General features: G+C 43.8%; 1 protein-coding gene across 1 annotated transcript in view; it reads left to right on the top strand.

The window, feature by feature from the left end:
• Nucleotides 1-23,272, top strand: part of Mical2 (microtubule associated monooxygenase, calponin and LIM domain containing 2) — a 130,836-nt gene that overhangs the window by 92,470 nt on the left and 15,094 nt on the right. The window contains exons 9-23 of the mRNA XM_013028797.1: nt 3,332-3,589; nt 4,080-4,195; nt 4,976-5,102; nt 5,722-5,812; nt 6,884-7,031; nt 7,968-8,167; nt 8,445-8,551; nt 12,968-13,036; nt 16,820-16,966; nt 18,585-18,707; nt 19,599-19,814; nt 20,034-20,135; nt 21,329-21,454; nt 21,891-21,896; nt 23,059-23,107. Coding sequence (XP_012884251.1) covers nt 3,332-3,589; nt 4,080-4,195; nt 4,976-5,102; nt 5,722-5,812; nt 6,884-7,031; nt 7,968-8,167; nt 8,445-8,551; nt 12,968-13,036; nt 16,820-16,966; nt 18,585-18,707; nt 19,599-19,814; nt 20,034-20,135; nt 21,329-21,454; nt 21,891-21,896; nt 23,059-23,107 — 1,885 coding nt within the window. The remainder of the gene's footprint in view (nt 1-3,331; nt 3,590-4,079; nt 4,196-4,975; nt 5,103-5,721; nt 5,813-6,883; nt 7,032-7,967; nt 8,168-8,444; nt 8,552-12,967; nt 13,037-16,819; nt 16,967-18,584; nt 18,708-19,598; nt 19,815-20,033; nt 20,136-21,328; nt 21,455-21,890; nt 21,897-23,058; nt 23,108-23,272) is intronic.

The following is a 23,272-nucleotide window of genomic DNA, read 5'->3' as shown; positions in this document are numbered from 1 at the left end:
TTGCCAGCACCATTTACTGAAGAGGCTATCTTTCTTCCATTCTATATTTTTAGCTCCCTTATTGAAGATTAGATGGCTATAGGTCTGTAGGTTCATTTCTGGGTTTTCAATTCTATTCCATTGGTCCTGAGGTCTGTTCTTGTGCCAGGATCAAGCTGTTTTGATTACTATAGCTTTGTAGTAGAGTTTGAAATTTGGTATTGATATCCTCTAGCACTATTCTTTCTGTTAAGGATTGTTTTTGCTATTCGGGGTCTTTTATTGTTCCATATGAATTTTTGGATCATAGTAGTCTTATGTTATCTCATATAGTGGAAAAGATGAACTAGCCATGTACCACTGGCTCACACCTGTAATCCTAGCCATTCAAGAGGTTGAGATCAAGAAGACTGAGGTTCTAAGCCAGCATGACAACAACATCTGAGATTCCATCTCCAAAGTAACCAGCAGAAAGCCAGGGTAGGGGAGATATGACTCAAATGATAGAGTACCAGCCAAACAAGTAAGCCAAGCAAAGAATCTGAGAAGCTCTAAATTCAAGCCTCATATCAGAGAAAAGGCTGCTTATTTTTTCTAAACCCTAGTCTTCACATGTACAAAGTAGAAATAATAATTATTTCTTTCTTAAAATGTTTGTGAGAGGAGCAAATATATGTAATATATGTACACATACATACAACACCTAGTAACATAATATAATGCCTGGCACACAATGGGTTTGTAGATTCCCTGTCTAACTTCTTAGCCTGTTCGAACACCTTCCCTTTTGTTCTTCCTGGTTTCTTGACCTCTGCTTTATAGATTTGCATCTTTAAATCTAAGAAAGAAAACAGATTTTGGAAGAAGAATCCCATGGAAGGGTAGTGCCTGGGCTGGCAGCTCTTGTGCTCAGAATTCACCCTCTGCAGAGCCCATTCTTGCCTCTGTTGCTGCCTTGTCTGCTATCTCCTCAAGATAAGGATCATGCAGTCCTGGGTCAGTGTGTTCTCCTGGTGCCAGCCTGGAATTCAGGCAGCATGGGAACCATTCATTGCTGCTTGTCAGACAAGAATGTGCCTAGCTTCTCACCAGCTTGTATTGGCAGCTGGCCTAACAACATTAGTAACCCAGCCCTCCCCTGGGCTACCTCCACACCAGCTCAGGCCTTAGCTAAGAGCCTACACTGTAGGCAGAGGCTATGGGTAGGTGCTGGGTGAAGCTAACTTGGCACAGCAGCAATAGGGCACCAGATTTCCAAATCTGCTGCCCAGCTGCTTACTGATAAGTGTGGGGAGGTGGCATCTCTCCTGACATGTCCTCCTTGGTCAGTATCTGACTGAAGAGAAAATGCCAGACCATTCTGGGAATGTGGTTTATTGGAAATCTTTGCAAAAGAGGACCTGACCAGTCAGGCAAAATGAGACTAGGGTTTGGTGATTCACTTGGCAGAGGACTCCAGTCTCCTGGGATGCTGAGGTCACCTTCAAACATCCCAGGGAATTTGACCAGGCAACGACATGTTGCTCATGCCCACTTGATTCCTTGGCAATCATCAAAGACCATCCACCTTCCTGTCGCAGGCTCTTTATTGTGGCACAGGTGGGTGAGAATGACTCACTGTGGTCCCATGGTGTCCGTGGAGGAGCTGGGAGAGGATCCCAGACGCATGCCATTTTCACCAAGTCCCTATTCTTTCAAAGAGCTTAGGAAGTGCTTTGTCCTTACTTTCTCCTCTCCCTTTATCAGTGGTATGCTCCTTTATCTACTAACCACTTACTTGGGACCCCCCACAACAGCCCTGGGCTCTCATCCAGGCCCATCCTGGAGACCTACTCCCTCTGGGGGGGGGGGCCCTGCATCTCTGCTTGGTACATCTACACAAAGCAATGTCTTTATCATATAGTGTCTTCATTCCTCTGGTCTACCTTAGGGGGTCTGGGGTAGGTTCTAGGGAGAGGGAATGTGTGAGATTTCTGCCATGACTCTTCATCCCAACTTTATACTTCCAAGGCAAGCTCATGATCACATGGCTCTAGGAATGAATAGGGACCCCACGGTGACAGTGGGCTTGTGGGACCATGCTAGGGGCACAATTTGGGGCATGTGATTCAGATAAGAAAATGTCAGAACTTCACAAACAAGGTATTTGAAATCATGACTCTTCAGAAAATGGAGATAGGTGACCAATCTGGCTATCGGTAAGGCTATGCCTCTGGACACTTGTGCAAGTGCTCATGCTGGTATCTTGCATAAGTCCAGGTGTTACATCACCAGATGCTACCTTTAGTGTGATTCATTCATTGAGTACTTCCTAAAAGCCTATAGATGAGGGACTAAGGATTTCACATATACAGTCTCACACAGTCCCCTCATGGATCTGAGAAGTAGATTTTGCTATTCTCATTTTACAAATCAGAGCTCAGTTAAGTAACTTGCCCATTTATAGCACTTTATTTTACTCCTTGGCCCCAAGTCTGTTTGCATCTTATACGTCGATGGACTTTCAAGTACTCTAAACTCAGGTTCTCAGTCCCAGCAGAAGTAAGCAAAGTCAAAGCTGTGAGTGGCCCTCGCTTCTCCAGAAAAGGAATAACTGAGCCTGGAAAGAAAGTTTGAGAGTTATGTTAAGCAACCATTTCTTTTACTAGTCTTGTTTGGCTGCACAACACAGCAGAGCTGAACCATCCATGTGAACTTAGCTTGTTCTGTTATTAAATCACGCTTACTAACTTGCTCTTTTGTCTTGTAATTGTATTGAAAGTTACAAGAACTAGCCTTAAGACATATGTTCCAAAACCATTATCAAGTAGACTGTTCATTAACAGCTCTCAGTGCCCTCTGTTGAAATTCCCACATGAGCTAGATCTTTCAGAATTTAGTGCCAGGAAAAAAAAATGCCTCCTTGAGGAACTGGTAAGCTTCCTTCTTTCTGATAAGGAAAACCCTGCTACATATCACATTTCCCTTTTGCCTTGGGTGCCAGGAAGCTCAAAGCCAAATTTGATTACAACTATATTAACCCTCACAACTGGCTGATTTGTTTCCTCTTTAGTCCCTTGTCTTTGATTTTCTATTTCTGTTTTGATTAATCTCTTGGTACAGACCCATCCCAAGTCCTTTTGCCTAAAGTAAGTCTGAGTCACCGCTCTTAAGAAGGATGGGGGAGGGGTCGTTTGTTGGATTTTGTTTATTTGTTAGGTTTTGTTTGGTTTTGTTTCTGTCATGGAGCTTGAACTCAGGGCCTAGGCATTGTCCCTGAGCTTTTGCGCTCAAGGCTAGCACTCTACCACTTTGAGCCACAATGCCACTTACGACAAAGATAATTGTTATACTGTATTTTGATCTTTCTCAGGACTACATTGACACAGAGATGCTGCTATGTGCAGAGAACGTGAACCAGGAAAACTTACTTTCCTATGCCCGGGAAGCTGCAGACTTTGCTACCAATTATCAGTTGCCATCCTTAGACTTTGCCATGAATCACTATGGGCAGCCTGATGTGGCCATGTTTGACTTCACTTCCATGTATGCTTCAGAGAATGCGGCACTGGTGCGGGAGCGTCAGTCACACCAGCTGCTTGTGGCCCTTGTGGGTGACAGCTTGCTCGAGGTACTACCTGCATTTGGAACCCCTCATTCTTGATATGAGAACGATCCCTGCATTTGTGCTCTGGCTAGCACCATCTCCTATTATATATCCCAGGAAAGAGATGTACTCAGTTAGTGGGCAGGCCTCTGGCAAGGCTACTCCAAGAGCCTGCCCATCTGTCTGTAGGCTATAGCTTTTTCTCCTTCCTTTAGCTTGTTCTGTGTTGCCCTCTCAATGAGACCTGGTATGGACCATAAGGTTATTCTCAGAATGTGTAGACTCTGAGGTGGATTGGGACATTTTTCTTCATATGGGTGGCCTTTAATGGCCTATCAATATGGAGGTCTTACAAAGTACAAGTGGAATGGAGAAGAGTGTGTGATGAAGGCCAGCATTTTAGCCTTCCCACTCAAATCTTCAAGCACAAAGACTCTTCAATTAAATGACTGTTTCTAAAAGGGAAAAGATTTGATTTTTATGTAAGCATTGACCAAACAATATTCTTTTGTAGCCATTTTGGCCCATGGGCACAGGCTGTGCTCGTGGATTCCTGGCAGCCTTTGACACAGCATGGATGGTGAAGAGCTGGGACCAGGGCACCCCACCCCTGGAGCTGCTGGCTGAAAGGTGAGTTTTGAGAGCAGGGCTTCTAGCCAGGGATGAGCTGGGTCAAAGTTTCAAGCAGAAGTTGGGGAAAGGCCAGCTGTACCTGGAGCCTCTGTCTTACCCTCACCTACCTTCTTATACTTGGCCTGCTTTGATTTCAGGGTTTCCAAGCAAACTCCATCATCATCTACCTCCTTTAGTGACTTTCACTCATGACCAAGTTCTTTGGCCCTGAAATTGGGGCTCACTACCATTGTTTATCTGATCAAGATCCTGTGTGGTTTATTTTAGGGAGTCTTTAAGAACCACACTCAATATTCTGCCCTGGGTGGGGTTTTCTGGCTTCTCAGGCCTCTTCCACTGGTGAGATCTGGGCTTTCTTCCCAGACCCCTGCTGTTGGCCACGTGGCTGTGACAGCTGGTACACTGGGATAGTCAGGGCTGGCAAGGAGACAGACTGATGATGGCTTTGGGTATAGAGGCCTGTGGTAAAGACAGACCATAGAAGGCAGTGTTGATGAGTTGTGGTTCTAGCTGGATCACAGGTTACCAAGCTGCCAGCCCTGTGTCCCTGTCTTCTGACCAAGAAAGAAGACTACGTCCCTGCCACCTGGACACCCCTTCTTCCCAGCCCCTTTACCTCTCCCCTCACTTTACAGCTGTCAAGGCCCTAGTGCAAAGCATTTTGGAGAAGAGGTACACAAAAACACTTATAGCCCAGAGGAGGAAATAGAGGAAGGTGGAGAAATATCTTGAGGAAACATGAGCAATCCATGATCTCTGGGTTCTGCCTCCCTCTAGAGAAAGTCTCTACCGGCTGTTACCTCAAACCACCCCAGAGAACATCAACAAGAACTTTGAGCAGTATACATTGGACCCAGGGACACGGTACCCAAACCTCAACTCAAATTGTGTCAGACCCCACCAGGTAAGCCCATTCCTAGGCCTGTTTCGGTCCCTACACTGAGCAGAGGGAAAAGGAGGATGTTATAAAATCTTGACCCATTCTTGTGACTAAGGCCAACAATACTCCAAAAGATCCCAGAATACAATATAGACAGCATTCTTTCTAACCCACAAGAAGGAACTGTAGCACATATTATTTGTTTATGTATGCATGCACCTGCACTTGGCATATGTACAAATATTTATATTTGCTAATTTGTAATTATATGTATTCAATACTGATCAAACAACTCTCAAACCATCTACCTTGCCAAATACCCTCTCTTCCCTGCCAACTATGGTCCCGGTCTCCATTGTTTCTCCTATTGAATCACAACCACTCAACTTCTAGCCCTTTCAATCAATAGAATGAAGTATGGAATTTTGAAATTTGCCAACTCAGATCTTTCAGTTTACCCACATTTTGAACAATTAAGATCCACCATCTATAGTGAAGTTGCTTGGGCTGCTTTGCTGAATTTCATGCCATCCAGCAATGGAAGAAAGCAGTGGTCAGCAGCAATAGAGTGAGTTGAGTTTAGGAGCCTTGAGCCAATGATTTGGGGAATCTGGTGGGCAGATTCTGTCTGTTTTATTCATAGGTGAAGCATTTGTACATCACCAAGGAGCTAGACCGTTACCCTCTCGAGAGACTGGGCTCAGTGAGGAGATCTGCGAGCCTCTCCAGACGGGGTAAGCAGCCTTCTTTGGGCCTTAACCAGGTTATTGAGAGGGACTTTATGGGGAGAAGGTCTGCTCCATGATTATGGTTACATAGACTCTGCTGCCAGCTTGTCTCTACCCATTACCTTTGTGAGATGGCAGGCATCTCTCCATTTGTACATTAGCTTTCTGATCTATAAAACCAAGAAAAAGGCTACACCTACCCATGGTAACCTTAAGTGGATTAGAGTTAATACATGTTGGGTGCTTAGCCTAGGAAAGTGAACTGTGGAATGATTTCACAGGACTGTTTTTTTTCCTCTTCTTCTCACATGAGGATCTTGTCTACCCAACTGAATGATGAGTACCACATTCTTCACTCTTCTTCTGATCTTTCTGAGCCTAGCAGAGTAATAGGTGTGGGGCCTGCTGCTCAATGGCAGGAGAAGGAGTGGGTCAATGAGAAGCTTCCCCAGCATCCAGTCTTGCTCAGGACCCTCTGCTGTCTGAAGACATGCTAGCTACTTCTATCTGTCTAAACCCTTTGTTAATCAAATCTGGCCTTCCTCTTCCCTTTCCTCCACACATCACAGACCTCCTTCCTATTTATTATAGTAAACAACATGCAAGGCTTCCACATTTTTTGTCACTGCACTGGCCTATTTTCCTTAAATGTCTTCTTCTGTCTGTTGAATTCCTTGACATTACAAGAGCTAGCTCCAATGAACATCCCTGGATGCTTGCTTTGAGGAGTTCCTAGAGGCAAACCCATTCATGCACTCCCCAGCACCCACTCTCCCTCTACTGCATGTACACCATCATCTCCCCCTAGATGGCCATTGCTGGCAGAGTCTGTGTTACTACCTTCTTCCCAGGAGTTTGACCATGGTTGGTCCTAGAGATTCTACTTTTCCCAGAAACCTACCCTCTAGCCATACCCTTGGCCTAGTCATCAGTTCTCAGGGACTGTATCCATACCTAAGTCCCTTTCCTTGCTACCAGTCCCCTGATTCCCAGCCCTGGTAGCAGAGGGAAGGGATATTTAGGTTCAGCTGCTTGATATTCCCCCAAAGCCTCACTGCCTGGGTTTCCTCTCTGCAGAGTCAGACATCCGGCCCAACAAGCTCTTAACCTGGTGCCAGCAACAGACTGAGGGCTATGAGCATGTCAACATCACCGACCTAACCACATCCTGGCGCAGTGGCCTGGCCCTGTGCGCCATCATCCATCGCTTCCGGCCAGAGCTAATGTGAGTCTGGGGCCCAAGCTGGACCTTGAAAACAATGGACACTAAGGCTAGTACTGGGTGTAGATTCCTTACTTGTCAAACTTTCTCTGTGCATGTTTTGATTTTAGTTTTTTTCTGAAATTTGTTCCTTCCTCTTGCACTGACTGCTGGATCAGCAATGTGTTTGGTCTGTGTCCCTGATATATGAGGGTCATATGGTACTAGTAATATATTGGGGGACATAGCTGTTTTCCTAATACATGAGAGTCAAAATTAACAAGGTGACTAGTGACTGCTCAGTTCCCCACCATGTTTTGGAAATCTGGCATTCCTGCCTTGAAGCCCAACCCCCAGAAAAAGAAGTAGGGGTGAGATCTGAATCTGGGGACCAAATGGGGTATGTTTGAGACCCAAATTGGTTATCTGTAACCTTTTAGCTACTGTCAGTGTTAGAGTCTATGTCTGACTTGAGATCTGTACATTGAAAACAATAGTAAGGCCTTTGGGAAGATTAGATGACACTTTCTGATGTCTAAAACACCATACATTCATAACATCACTGACAGCAACCTCACCTCACACCTGCAGGCAAATCCTTTAAAAAGGCAAATGGAAACCTATCCAATGTCATCAGTTGGGACCTTTGTAGATTGTCATGAGAAGTGGGTGGGAAGCTCATCACTATATAGTTCATATAACTTAATTATTTTGAGAGAAGCCCAATTAGTATTACATTTTTTAAAACACAAGGGAAATAGCCAAAAGTAAAGTTATTCCTAAGAGAATCATTTTCTGATGCTTTCAGCAAGATGGGTAGGGTTGGCATTTTCTGGGGTAGTAGAGAGGGACTTTGGGTTGCCAATATGAGGTGGAGGTCAGCTTACAGTTCTTCCTACAGACAAAATATGCTCAGCCTGTCTCCCCTCTCCCTGAACTGCATCTGGTTCTACTCTCCAGCAATTTTGACTCCTTAAACGAAGATGATGCCGTGGGAAACAACCAGTTGGCATTTGATGTGGCTGAGCGTGAGTTTGGGATCCCTCCAGTAACCACAGGCAAAGAGATGGCATCATCCCAGGAGCCTGACAAACTCAACATAGTCATGTACCTCTCCAAGTTCTATGAGCTCTTCCGGGGTGCCCCACTGAGGCCTATGGGTAAGTAACCGCAGAAGGCTTTACCAGACCCTATGTTGCCATGTCTGTCCTTTAGCCGAGTCTGGCTATTCCTGACAGGGGTGCCATCTGCTCAACACTGTGTGTGTCCATGGGTCTATATGGAAGGCTCTAAAGTTAGAACCAAAACAGCTCCCCTTAGGCATTTATGGCATGGGGGTAAGATAATTTTTCTAGAGGGACTGTGGTATAGTCACATCCCTGATTATAACACCTTTTAGGCCCAAGAGCTCAATTATGTTCTGATACCCTCCAACAGATTCTTGGCGTAAAAACTATGGAGAAAATGCTGACATCAGCCTTGCCAAATCATCCATTTCCAATCACTATCTCAATCTCACATTTCCAAGGAAGAGAACTCCACGCGTAAGTCTCAGACGGTTTGGGTTTTCTTTCTCATTGCATGTGAATATAGTAAAAGGAAGGAGAATTTCATTCCCTTGTTCTATTTATGCTGATAATTTACCCAGATAAAGTACTCACAGTAGGGGCTGGGAAGGTGGCTCAGTGGTAGAGTGCTTGCCTTGCATGCCTGAGGCCCTGGGTTCGATTTCTCAGCACCACATAAGCAAAAAGAAGAAAGCCGGAAGTGGTGCTGTAGTTCAAGTGGTAGAGTGCTAGCCCTGAGCTGAAGAGCTGAGGGACAGCGCCCAGGCCCAGAGTTCAGGCCCCACGACCAGACCAAAAAAAAAATGCTTTTGGGGCTGGGAAGGTGGCTCAGTAGTAGAGTCTTGCATGCATGAAGCCCTGGGTTCAATTACCCAGTACCACATAAGCAGAAAAAGCCGGAAGTGGTGCAGTAGCTCAAGTGGTCAAGCGCTAGCCTTGAGCTGAAGAGCTGAGGGACAGCGCCCAGGCCCTGAGTTCAGGCCCATGACTGACAAAAAAAAAAAAAGTACTCACAGAAGTTGTTCATAAAACTTGCTTTAGTAATTGAGTGTTTCTGGAAGTTCTCTCAGGCCCCATGCAGCTTATTTTCAGTATTATAAAGGTAGTTAGAAGAATGGAATGATAGAAAATGGAGAATATGGCCTGTTGAATATTTTCAAAGTAATAAGAAGCTGAACTAGTTGGCTCATGCCTGTAATCCTAGATACTCAGGAGGCTGAGATCTGAGGATCAAGATTTAAAGCCAACCAAAGTAGATACATCTGAGAGACTCTTATCTCCAATTAACCAGCAAAAAATCAGCAGTGGAGGTATGGCTCAAGTGATAGACCATTAGCCTTTAATAGTGGTCTATCTTTTCCTATGACCAGGTCTAAATATCTCCAGGGTTAGTCTATGCCAACTAATTAAATATAAAAGTTGTTTGTTTTTAAGCCCAGATAACATTAACTCAGGAAATATGAGAACATAGTTATCTTATGCTAATCAAATAAATATCAGATTGGCAGATAATATGTCTTTTTTTTTAGTGTCTTTCTTAAAAGAGGGAAACCAATTCACTTAGTAAATTCCTTCTGGTATATAAATTCTTGACTTCCTTGGGCAGTCAAGATGTTTTTAGAGTGAAAGAATTGGAAAACTTAATAGGAATAGAAAGTTTATTACTTATTTATTCTCATGCTTGTCTCATGGTATCTGCTTCCTCCTTGGGCTTCCAGTTTATTATAGGATACAATAAGGTCAAGGAAATGGAGATTCTGAGATAATCTACTTCCAAAGTATATACACAGATAAAGAAAATAGATAAACCTTTTGGGTTCAGTTTTCTTGACCTTCTTGTTGCTCTTAGTTGAGACTGACTGTTTCAATGATAGACCTATAAGGAAAAGTAAAGACCTTTTGGGGGGTATGTGTATTGCTAACCTTTCCATATAGACTTCATTTTAGTGTTTAGGATCCAAATGAGTGGGTTCTTTTATTCCACTTGAAGGATTGGGGGTCTTCTTAGGAGCTGGTAATTGGGCCCACTCTCCCTGGATGGTTTCCATGAGTCTTCGAATAGCATGGCTGACTGGGGTCTATACAGGCACTGATTTTTTAAGCAGTGCCTCCTTGGTCTGTTGAGTGTGAAGGACAGAGAAAGATACATTGCTCTTTGGGGGTAAAAGCCAAGTCCTATTGTAGGTGGAAACAAAAACAAAACCAAAAAGAAAAAAGAGCAGAAAAACTCTAAGATTATGCACAAACTGTTCTTGTTGGTAGGACATTCTGTTCTTTTTCAAATCTCCAAACATGGGGGCAGAATGGCAGTCACAGACTGTGGAGCTATGGGACTAGACAGCCAGTGCCTCCAAGCCCCAACATTGTTGAAAATAAGGTCATCTGTTTCTCTTGGTGTTTGCCCAAGCGTTTGGGCTAAAATTATTTCCATTCACAAGATAATGATTTATGAGAAGCTCAGGGAAATGTTGAAGGGAAGGCAGGGCCCTTTGATCTGTTTTTATGCCACCTGGGTCAGTGACTAAACAGTGATTGATCTTTTCTTTAAAAAAAAAAAAGTGCTAGTGAACCAGCACTGTGGGGAATGACAGAGAGGGTTTCAGGGGCTGCGGAGGCAAGTGGGTACTGAGGCACTCAGAGTTCTTGGCTATTTCAGAACAGTGAGAACTAAAAGGATCCTCTTGTGGTTGGGCAGAGGAGGATGTATGGGGGACTAGGCTTCACACTTGAGTTTATAGTAAGTGATAGCTCCTCTTCCTGATCCACAGTGGAGGAAAGACTGAGATATAATCTAGTCCTACTATGAATGACTTTGAGTGTAGGCAACTCCCTGCAGAAGGGACTGATGTTCTGTGGGAGTTAGCCATTATGAGATGGCCCCAGAAACTGGAGGCTAGTAATTGAGAGTTCTAGATAGCCTAGATAGACCAAGGTCATAGCAAGGATAGGGTTACCCAGCAGGATGCAGAGGAGATATACATTCAGCCTCTATTCCCACCTCAGCTCATACACTCCTTATTTTCTCTAGAGAAGGCCTGGTATAGATGTTTCTTGTGGAAGCTCTTTCAGGGGTGACTCAAAGTGTTCAGGTAGATGGCTGTAAAGGAAATGCAAATAAAAACAATACTGAGATACCACCTTACCCCAGTCAGAATGGCCCACATCCTAAATGCTGAAGGGGATGTGGAGAAAGAAGAACCCTACTGCATTGCTGGTGGGAATGTACACTAATACAACCATTTTGGAAAACAGTCTGGAGATACCTCAGAAAACTAAATATAGACCGCCCCCCTATGACCCAGCCATATCACTCCTAGGCATCTACCCTGAGCAACAGGGACCAGTATACAAGGACACCTGCACCTCCATGTTTATTGCAATACTATTCGCAATAGCCAAGATTTGGAAACAACCCAGATGCCCCACTACTGATGAGTGGATCCAAAAATTGTGGTATCTATATACAATGGACTATTATGCAGCCATTATAAAGGACAAAATAATGGCATTTGCAGGGAAATGGATGGAACTAGAGCAGATTATTTTGGGTGAAATAAACCAAGAATAAAGAGACAAAAGGCACATGGTCTCCCTGATATGTGGATGCTAAAGCCAAAATACAAGAAGATATGCCAAACAGGACCCAAGAAACAAAGTACAGCCACCCATTTTGTCATATCATTGCTAAATGTCTCCATGTTCTGGCTCATATAGATGGTAGATATATGCACGCAACAGAGGGAAGCTAGGAGGAGGAACAGAGTAAGTGGGAACAGCCCACACTAAGCAAAGGAAAGAAATGTAAGCATCACCCAATGTGGAAAAAAATAACTTGTACTGTCAAAGCTCATAGAATTCACAAGCTGTATAGACCATGATAATGACCATTTGCCTTGTGAAAGTTAAAGTGTGTTTGTGACTCTAAGTATCACTATTCCACAATACTGTGAAATATGTGAAATTTATGTAATCACCTAATCTCAAAGAAAAAAAGTAAGAGATGGGATGGGTTAAGAGAGATGGGTGGCAATGTTGTCAGACACTTTGTACTCATATACTGTTTTGTAGAATGGTAGAATGGGAACTTCTTTGTACAACTACTTAAAGATAATTTTTTAAAGGTGTTCAGGTAGAGAGTTTTCCTGATTTGAATGTCTAGATTCAGACAGCAGAAATATAGGAGCTATAGGGCAGCCAATACTGTATTATATAAATTAGGATCCTTTGAAAGTGAAAGGAGGCACGTTAATCGTTATGTTGATGAGGGGCAGCAGTGAATCAACTGTCCTCAGCAAACTGGACTGTATGCTTCTATACTCCTCTAGCCTCACTAGCACCTTTTTGAAATTAATAAGATATCTCGATAATTTGCCACCAGTTCCTTGGACAACTCATTTGAGTCCTGAGAATGATCCCATCTAGGTAAACCCGTGTTACCTTTTTAGGACAGGCTCCCTAGAGTAGAGAGACCCTATATGGTCTCCACTGAGGGTATCAGCAAACCTGGCCGCCCCCTTGGGTATATAATTTTACCACTGAAAGCCCAAAGTCATATCAAAATAGAGACAATCCATGACCTGCCAGTGTCACATAAATTCTGTCAGCTTTGGGATGTTTCATTATGATCCTTTGGGCTGTAAGTCCTAGGCCTTGAGCAAACCTCTGATTTCCCAGATAGATAAAGTCTTCCTTCACTATACCTACACATAATTCTGTCATAGCTTTTATCGGGTGCAAGGTCATTTATTGCCATGTCTGCCATTAGGCTGACAGCTGTTTACAGGCAAGGCTGAATCCCTATGCACACAGAGCCAGCCCTATAGCCTCTGAAATGTTCATGAAAATGAAGTCTTTGTTGGCCCTAAGATGACCGTGATTTCTTGGCAATTGTAGGTAGATGTCCAAACTGAAGAGAAGGACATGAACAAACGAAGACGGAGAGGACTCAGCAATCTGGAGGAGGTTTGTGTGCACAGGATCAGATTACACAAAGGCTCCTTTCCTGACAACCAGTGGCTACAGAGCTCCCTGACCATGACAGCAGCTCTGCTCTCCACACCCACTGTTGTTTATTCTCTTTCATGAACCACTGGCTTTCATGCTTAGTTGAGTGGAGGCAGGTTCTGTTTCTTTAGTACTTACTGGCTATGTAACTTTGAGAAATGACCTCCCAGGGAATGGGTCCTGTCTGTAAGTGTTATGGTACATTCAAATTGGATGAATCTTTGCAGGGTTTAAAAAAATTAATAGGATATTGAATCTAAGCGTGATGGGGCTTAGATGTAATGCCTGTAATACCTGTAAGGTAATTTAGGTGTTACAGATGGGGGTAGAGGGAATATCAAGTTCAAGACCAGCTATGATATATAGGGAGTTTGTCTCAAAAGAAAAGAGAGAGAGGAAAAGAAAAAAAGAAAAGATTTATATAATAATACATGTTTATCAATGTTGAGTCATTATTAATAGTAAACAGGTTTTCTTCTGTTGATAGTCAAATGAATTGATACCTACACTTGCCACCTTCTGGAAATGAATGAGAATTGCAAGTGACTTTGGCAAAAAAAAAAAAAAAACAAGCTCTGATCCTCATATGCTGAAAAATTGATCAGCAGAGGAAGAGGAATAGTATCTGCTTGCTTCTCCAAGCAGCAATTTAACTAGATGTGCGATATATACTTCATTTTAAAAATAAAGTTCTAATTCCACCTAAGCAAGAGTATTTATGCCAATCCGGGGGAGAATGCCAGTTTAGCTAGCCTATTAGCTGATACCCAGAGATGACTTAGAGGCACATGGAATGATTTGCACAATACTTGACTCACAGGAATCAGAAGAGACTTCTGTTTCATGTTGGAGGAGGTTTTAGTGCTGTGTTGTTTAGGACATTGTTTGGATCTGTCACCTGTTCCACTTCATAAGCATAAGCTATATAATTGACAAAGGCAGGAGCCCACCTTGGAATAGTACAGCTACCCCCTATTCCTACTTCCTGATCAAAGAAGCCTGGAGTTCAGTTCACATCTGAACATATAAACATATACGTCCTATCCACTGAAATCCATATCATCCTTATGTGAAGATTTTATAGACCTTTTTTTTTTGAGCAATTACAGCTTTTGAGAATTATAGCGTCCCCATTCTTGGATATGGTTTTGTCAAGAAACCAGAGAATAAGGAGATAACCCAGATGAGGAGCAGAACTGTTTCCAGGGCTGAGGCACATCCCTCCTCCCAGGTCATGGGGTGGCTCTACACCTCCCCTGCCAGTGGCTCACTCCTGCCTGCTCCCTAAAGCCTCAGGTTCAAGTTGTCTTAGGAGGGAGATCTTTTCTTCCCTTTCACAGTTGGCTTCTTGAGGGGTATTTGTTCTACTTATTAGCAGCCCAGGAGCTGAAGTAGGAAGATTTTCATCTATCCCTTCTGAGATGTCTGGACTGTTTTCAGGGACAGATGTTTTGATTAAAGGCAGCTTTCAGAAGAAGATAATTCTCTCTAGACTCAAAAGTATGGTCCAAAATCCAGTAGCATTAACATCACCAAGGAACTTTCTAGAAATATAGACCATGAAGCCCACTCCAGACCTGCTAAAATCAAATTTATTTTTAGAGATGGATCCCCAGGTCATTCACATGCCCATTGATATCTTAGAACATCAGCCTCAGTAAGTTGGCTGACTCTAGTCTTGTACAAACAGCCTGTGTTGATGTGCATGGTCACACTTCCTGCTTTGAAGCAGGGAGTAGTTCTTTGCTTTATGTTTGCCTGAGACTTTATATGGTGATAACATATACAGTTTCCCATGGAACTGCTCCTCTTAGGGAACATATTTAGACACAATTGATCCTAGCTTGCCTCTTCCCATGAATTTCTCCTAATTAAACATGTCTTTCTTAACTTGTGCATACTATTCTCATGGATAAGATTCTTTCTTTCTTCATTTTGTCCCTCTTTCCTTCCTTCTTTTCTTTTCCCTTTTCTTTCTTTTCCTTCCTTTCTTCCTTCCTTCCTTTCTTTCTTTCTTTCTTTCTTTCTTTCTTTCTTTCTTTCCTTCTTTCTTTCTTTCTCTCTTTCTACTGGGAATCAAACCCAGGGCCTGGCACATGCTAGGCAAACAGTCTGTCCCTCTGTCCCTGAGCTAAACACCTACCTTCATTGTTTTCTTGAGAAAGTTGACTTACCTACCTGGCATGGCATGGCCATTTATGCTCTGGGGTATATAGGAAGAGGAGGGACATTCTTATGAAATACAGAGAATTTTCAACTTTTTATGATTAGCAGATGAGCTAGAGCAATTTTACATGGGATTCTATTTTATAATCAAGGCCCACACTACCACTAAGTCATGTTACTGTCATAGCCTGTGGAAACCCTAGCCCCAAGCTAATCATGAGAAAACATCAGAGCAGCCCATGTTGAGGAATTTTCTATAAAATTCCTTACACATTGGAAAAGACCAGGGAGACAAGATGACTAAATGCAGTGTGGGATCCTGGACTGAAGCCCTGAACAGGAATAAAAAGACATTAGTGGAAAAACTCATGCAATCCAAACAAAGCCTATGGTTTGGTTAACAATATCATTCCAATGTTTTGATAACAGTAGAAGTGGTGATTCCAGATATTATGTGAAGGGTACCTAGGAACAAGCTGTACCCTCTTTGCAACTTTTGTTGCAGTGGTGTCTATGGCTCATGCCTGTAATATTAGTTACACAGAAGGTTGAGATCTGAGAATGACAGTTCTCCACTGTATAGAAAAGCCCATGAGTCTCTTATCTCCAATTAATCACCAACAAGACAGAAGTGGAGCTGTGGCTCAGTGGTATAGCACCAGACTTGAACAAAAAAGCTAAGGGAGAGAGTAAGGCCCTGAGTTCGAGCCACAGTACTGGCACACACAAAAATATTATTTCTAAACTAACATTTGTTAAAAGACAGCAGACACTGAGCAGCTGAAGTTGTGAAGAAGGTACAGAGAAGAGAAACACAGAGCACAGAGCTTGTGCCTTGCCTGACTGACATCACCCTCTTGCTTCCTCCATCCCCCTATACAGCTTTTGTTGGCCACGTGCTACATTTTGGAAATGACTCAATACAACACTTTTTTATTATTCTTTTTTTCGTGGAGCTTGAACTCTGTGCCTAGGTACTATCCCTGAGCTCCTTTTGCTCAAGGCTAGCACTCTATCACTTCAGCCACAGCTCCACATCTGCTTTCTGATGTAATTAATTGGAAATAAGAGTCTCACAGACTTTCCTGCCCCAGCTGGCTTTGAACCAACCACAATCCTCAGATCTCAGATCTCAGCCTCCTGAATAGCTAGGATTACAGTCTTGAGCCACTGACACCTGGCTTCTTTATTATACTTATATGGTATCATTCTTACTCTTTATAAAATATGAAATTGTTATTATTCTTTATATAATAATCACTTGAAATGGGTTGCTTCTTCTCATTGATGAAGAAACTTCAAAGAGCTAAAGTGCTAAGGTCACAGGGCTGAGAATGGAAAGTGAAGATTCAAAGCCTGTCTGACTCCTAACTGTGCCCATCCCTTGAAGAGCCACATCTGTCCTGTGAATATTTTCCCTTGCTGAGTGACCCTGGTGTGTCAGACCTTAACTTCCTCAATCTCTGGAAGCTGTCTTGCTTTAAGAAACCAGTTGCATGTTCTAAGGTCCCAGTCCCCTTCATGTTACCTGGATTCCAAGAGCTGACCTCCAATGTACTATTTTGACCTCTGCAGCTATCAACATTCTCCTGCAACTTGGATGCCAATCAAGAGTGTGGCAGCAGGAAGGAAGGTAGAAATCAGAACAAAGTCAAGTCCATGGCAAATCAGCTGCTGGCCAAGTTTGAGGAAAGCAGTAAAAACAACTTAGTCCTGAAGCAGGTAAGTCATTCCAGATGCTCACTCACCTTCCCTTCTAGTGACCAGACTCTGCTGGCAAGTGAGCAGAAATGCTCAGGTTAGAGATGGCTCTGAGAAAATGCCGACCCAGGACTGGTGAAATTACTTGAGTGTCTTGGTCAAGATGTAGCAGGCTTTGCCATGAGTCCAGAGAGTACCCATTTTACACTTCAGAGTCCATGCTAACTTCCATGATGTTCTGCCACCGCTGGATGAACACCAATGTAGAAGATACCTAAATAAATGAATGCTGGGAGCTGGTGGCTCATGCCTATAATCCTAGCTACTCAGAAAGCTGAGATTTGAGGATCATGGTTTGAAGCCAACCTGGGCAGATAAGTCCATGACACTCTAATCTCCAATAAACTACTTAGAAAAGCCAGAATTGGCAAGATGGCTCAAGTGGTAGAGTGGTAACCTTGAGCACAAAGAGGCTCAGGGCCAGTGCCTAAGCCCTGAGTTCAAGCCCCAAAACCAGCACCAAAAAAAAATCAGAGCACCCATGTTGCAATAAACTTTATTTACCAAAAAAATGGCAAGATGAGGTTTATGGGCTATAGTTTTCAGGTGTCTATTCTGCAATAATATTATCTATTTTCTAATTTGGTTTTGATTTACAACCAATTTTGAGGTTGAGAGTAGAGTTTTGAGGGTATTTTAAGATCCTGGATAAATGGGAGAGTACTATCCAAGTCCATGGTGTGAAAATTCATCCAGGCCAGATGACGTTGGCTCAGAGATGTGCAGGGATTTGAGCAACCTCCCAAGTATTTCCTAGCACTCTCCTCCCCCTAGGCACTGGCCAGCCTGAGAGGTACTGTGTCAAACCATGGTCAGCTGAGGCTAAATACAGGTTGAATACTGTGTTCAGGCTACAATTCTTCCTATCTGTCTTGTAGTCTGTGTTACTGGTTCAGTTTGTACCCCTAAATTTTCCTAGGACGTGGTTGTCATAAAAGCTTAGGGATAGGGAGTCAGTTTGGCTATGGAAGATACCTGATCCATGACAGAATTAGGCTTCTTTTGGGAAAGTAGCCATCTGCCTAACAAGGTTTGGAGGTAGTCAGAGACGGCTTCTTGATGTGGATCATGCCCCCTCCTGGACTAACTTCCACAGGAAGTGATTTTATTTTAAAGGGACATTTTCCTAATTATAGTTCCCTAAAACTATTCTCGATTACTTCTTCTGGAGAATTGGCCTTCTCCAGCCCCCATATTGGTGAGGGCTGTATTCTATGAGAGAGACCACAACATTCCTGTCTGCAAGTGGATGGGAAGCTCTCCTTCCAGCAGAATGCCCAAAATGCCAGCATGAGCTGGCCCTGCCAGCTTTGGCTCTGTGTCTGAGCCAAAAGCAAGGCCTGTAGGATTCACACGTTGTCCAAGAGGAAGAGACTCCAGGACTTGCTGTTCATATGGACAGAGAGCCAAGGCTCAGGTTTCCCAGTTGGGTCTGGTTTACAAGAGCTCAGCCAGCCTTCCTTCTGCTTTTTCTTCATTTCACTGTTCCTCTTCTCCTTCCATGTATCTCCGTTTAACTCACCTTTTTCTTCCTTTCTCTGTGCCTGCTTTCTTTTTTCTGGACTTGCCTTTCTCCCAGGAACACCGTAACTCAGGAATAGGTAAGCCAGCCCTGTGCTCTTCCTCCAATCCTCCTGTTCTCTCTCACTGCCCCAAGCCTGAGGAGCCCACTTCCAGCCCACCACCTCCTCTAAAAAGGCAGGTAGGGCTCTTTTCTGTGGATGTTGTTTTGTGAAAGCCAGAGGAGACATTGAGCCTAGGGGTGGGGTCAGTGATACTCCCCAATTCTCCATGTAAGGCAGATTTGTAGATTTTCTGGGCAAGCAGACATAGCATGAGTTGACCACCCTGATTGGGAAGAATAATCATGTATGCCAGTGATCCCTCATTCTGTCAGGGGTATCAACCTTGATACTACTCAGCTCTTGATGCTACTGATGGGGAGAAAACATGTACAGTGCCAATTGTTTTAGATGATGCCCTGTGATACTGAGCTTTATGTGATGATGGACCACTTGAATATCTGATTTCCAAATCAGTATGGGATGGACTCAGATGGCCCATCCTAACAGGCTGCACCCACTGACTGGCTCAGGCCTTTCCAAGTACTCAAGTAGCTGGAGGCCTTCATAAAAGAACTGTGGCTTATTCCAGTTCTCATCCTGGGCTAGGAATTCAAATACACTGAGTGGTGTCTGGCCAGTGTTAGGAATTTTGTGTTGCTTTGAGGTAGTGAAGATGACAATTGTATAGTTTGTGTACACACGAATTACCTGGAGAGTTTTTTTTCTCAAATATCAATGTCTCATGTACCCTCAGACCAATCAATCCAGCATATTTAGAGGTCAAGTACCCTCAGATGAACTCAGCATACAGCTAGGATGGGAACCAGGGCTATAGATGTTTGGGTTGGGCTCTGGGTGAGGCACAGGATTGTAGGGTAACTGGGTGCCCTGTGATTCTAATGCAGTAGCAGAAGGGAGGCACCTGAAGCTAATGCGCAATCTTTTGCCTCTATAATTCAGGGGTCCTTGAGGGGAGGTGATTTCTGGAAGGGCCATAGGAGGGAAGTTTGATTTTTCTTGTCTCCCAGTTCCCCTCTGTTGTGACGGGACAAGTGCTCAGAGAACTCAATCAAGTGTCTGCTGGCAGTGAACGGATGAACAGGCCTTGGAGAGCCAGGGCCAAGTCTGACCTGCAGCTGGGTGGGCCAGAAAACCTCCCTGCCCTGCCTCCCAACTGCCAGAGGGCACTGGCTCTCTCTGGGGTGCTGCAGCGGCTGCAACAGGTGGAAGAAAAGATTCTTCAGGTGAAAGACCAACTTGACCTGCCTGTGTCCATATGTAGATGGTTTCCTGTCCTTCATCTCCTTCTTCCTACCTATGACAGCCCCTTCTCCTCCTGTTCCTTCCCTGTCTCCTGTCTGCTGTGTGGTGAGCTGAGCCCCAGGCTGCTCTCTTAAAAGAGACCTCACAAGTGACTCTGTCACGATCTCTCTCTTCTTTCTCCTTCCTTTCTTTGACTACAGAAGAGGGCTCAGAACTTGGCCAACAGGGAGTTTCACAAAAAGAACATTAAGGAGAAGGCAGCTCACCTGGCCTCCATGTTTGGACATGGAGATATCCCACAGGTAAACGCAGGGCCTTCAGAGTTCCCAGGAACACAAGTGCTTGGCATCCAGCCAGGTAGCCATGAATAAGAAGTTAGATATGGTTTCCTCCTTCTGTGGCATGAGGAGTTATTTTTTCCAAGAGTTAGAGATGTCATCTAGAAAGATCCAAATGCAAAGATTCAAAATAAGTTGACCCATGAGACAAAGGGAAAACCAAGGCAGGAAAGTAAGCCCAAGTCAAAGGAGACTTTTAGCCAACAGAAAGTTATGCTGTTAGATGCTGGTTTCTAAATTGACTCTGCATTTCCAAGGACCAATGCAAAGAGGGGACACAGGTCAGTTACAAGACTCATAGTGCCTTTATGGTGAAAGCAAACCAATTGCTCATGCAGACCAGAGAGGTACTAAATGGTTAAGCCAAAATCATGCCATAACTTGGATTTGGTTCTTCAAGGGACAACCTCAAATCAAGAAGGAAAACCTTGTCTTAGCATAGAAAATGCAGCCTTCTTCAAACAAGCTACTTATTTAGAGACATGGAGAAAAGAAGAACATGTGTTCACAGGGAATTGGAAGAATGAGAATGAGGCCCAACCAGTGGGTGCATGTGTCAAGTCCTTTTCTTGCAGCAAGCCTGTCTGTAGGACACATCTCTTCTGAAGCTCTCACACAGCCTCCTCCGGACCCATGTCTTCCACTTTTGGTGTAATTGCTGACATGGAAGGGATGTGCTGCATTTAGTTATATGTGCTACATTTAGGGCTCCAGCAGTTTCTAGGAGGTCAGTACAGTTGCCTACCTACAACTGTAGGCCTGCTATGGCCTTCTGCCTCAACATGACCCAGGGTTTCACACACACACACACACACACACACACACACACACACACCCCCAAGCTTGCAGCTGCTGCTCCATACCAAGCTCCAGGGCAAAGACTTCAGTAATTAGCACTGATGTCTGGAGCAGGTGTAGGCAGAAGCAGAATGGATCTATTTTGGTATGACAAGGGAGCAGTAACTGTTGAAACAGAATACAGTGTAGCTAGGAGCCACATAATTCTGTTCAGCCTCAAAGACAGGCTTCTGTTTTGTCCTAAACCATGGACCTCGGTGTCTTCTCCCCTCTGAAGTGTAGGGTTTACATTATGAGGCAAGTGTTCCTGTGTCTGCCCACGGGATAATCTCTGTTTCCTCTGTCTCTGTTCTGTGCAGAATAAACTACTCTCTAAAGGCCTGTCTCACACTCATCCTCCATCTTCTCCCTCTTGCCTTCCATCTCCTGATCCAGCTGCCACTTCTTCTCAGTCAACTGTTGAGTCTGCTTCTCCTGCCAGAAAGGTAGTTGCCTTGAGTCATTGCTGCTCCTCCTCATGCATGTCCTGTGATGTTCTCATGCTCTGCTTGGCTTACACCAGCCAACATCTGGAGCCTGACTTGACTTGGATGAACGTTTATAAGCTGTGAAAGTTTATAAGTTTACAACAGCCCTGGATTCCAAATTGTTTTTACCCAGTTTGTGTGAAAACGGCACATTTTCATATCAATATGTTACTTTTTTTATTGTATACGACTGCTCATATTTGGCTTGTTTGACCTAACAAAATAACAATTTCAAACCTACTACAATAAATACTCTTCATAAATTCTTTAAGAGGAATAAAGGCAAGATTATAGGAGGAAAAGACTGGGAAGGATTCACAGACAAAGTATGAATGGGGTCCTTGTCAAAGAGAACTCTCCAAGAAACTCTGTGCATGTGAAGCCCCACATCCAGGAACAGGTAGAGTAGGAATGGGGCTGGCTTGAGATGGCCAAGCCCTGGTCTTCTAACTCCACTTCTGTAGCTTTGTACCTTATTTCCCCCAGACCAGTCATGGTCATTAAATGATAGTACAATTAGGCTGCTTTCACAGCTTCCAAATTATTCATTGCAGGCTGTGCCTTTCAAGTGTGGCTGTGAATGGTCATGGAGTTCTTAGAAGGAAATACCTGGGCACTGAGCAAGTCTCTGAATCTCTGTATCTTAGCTTCCCTTCTTATCTGATGTTCTGCCTTAAAGTTCAGAGTAGTCCTGTTGCTTTGTTGTCCTGAACAATTCCAGAGAATTTGAAGACCTCTGTTTTAGGGCCCAAACCCTTGTCAAAGCCTGTCTTTCAAGTCCACATTCAATTATATGTCTTTAGTACCATTTTTCTCCTCAGTCCCATCAAACCAGCCTCCTCTAGTTGTATCTACACCCTATATAGATTTGCTCCATGGTATGGTTGCTACCATTGTCCAAGACTGGTAAGCTCTTGTAAGAATAAGATGGTGGCTGGGCATTTGCACAGCTGGAAAAGGGGCTGTTTCATCAAGCTGAGAGCTGTGTTAGGCCTCAAGGGTCAGAAAAGCAATAAGCATTGCGAAAGGAACTTCCTCTACTCCTGAGAGTATTTGTTTTAAAACCAGATCTGCAGGGTTTATTCTGAAGATTTGTGTATTAGGAAGAAATGGAATACCCTAGGTAAGCTGAGGATATGCAACCTGGCTTTGTTTCATCTGGTGGAAGGCTAGATCTCAAGACAGCTTTCTCCTCATAATCCTACCTCTGCTCCAAGAATAAGCCTAGGCAGCTTTTGGAGGCATGTACCTTGGCCTGGGAGGTGTTGTATTTGCAGGGCACTGGTGTATGTCAGGGAGACAGGAAAAAAAAATATGAGCTGGAATCTGACTTCAGTTCAATGCATCAGTTACACATTGATCTTTCTGAACAAGGAAGCTGGCTCTCTGAGCCTTAGTTTCCTAGCAAATAAACTGGAGATGCTGTCAACTACTTCTGAGGGTGATTGAGATGTTGCAATGACCCAACATATGCAAAATGGCTAAAGTACTTAGTAAATGTTCTCTTTCCTAGTTGGGGGAGGGGGAGTTTCATAAGAAAATTCGCATGTCTCTGAACAAAGTTATCACCTTCAGGTTCCCATTTCAAATCTAGACATTTAAGAATAATAAGTTAGAGCCTCTTTGAGCGTCAACTGCCTCACCTGCCATTGGGAGTTTTGAGATCCATGAGGCAGGATGCTGTGGGCTAAGGTGCATATATAATCATCAGCATCATACCTGGTGTCTGGGAGAAGGGTGGGAAGACATTGGTCACAACCCCAAAGGCTTGTGTGA

The sequence above is a fragment of the Dipodomys ordii genome, unplaced genomic scaffold (genome assembly GCF_000151885.1).
Source record: "Dipodomys ordii isolate 6190 unplaced genomic scaffold, Dord_2.0 Scaffold113, whole genome shotgun sequence".
In the NCBI taxonomy this organism is placed as follows: domain Eukaryota; kingdom Metazoa; phylum Chordata; class Mammalia; order Rodentia; family Heteromyidae; genus Dipodomys; species Dipodomys ordii.
This window is presented reverse-complemented; position numbering and strand designations above follow the sequence as displayed.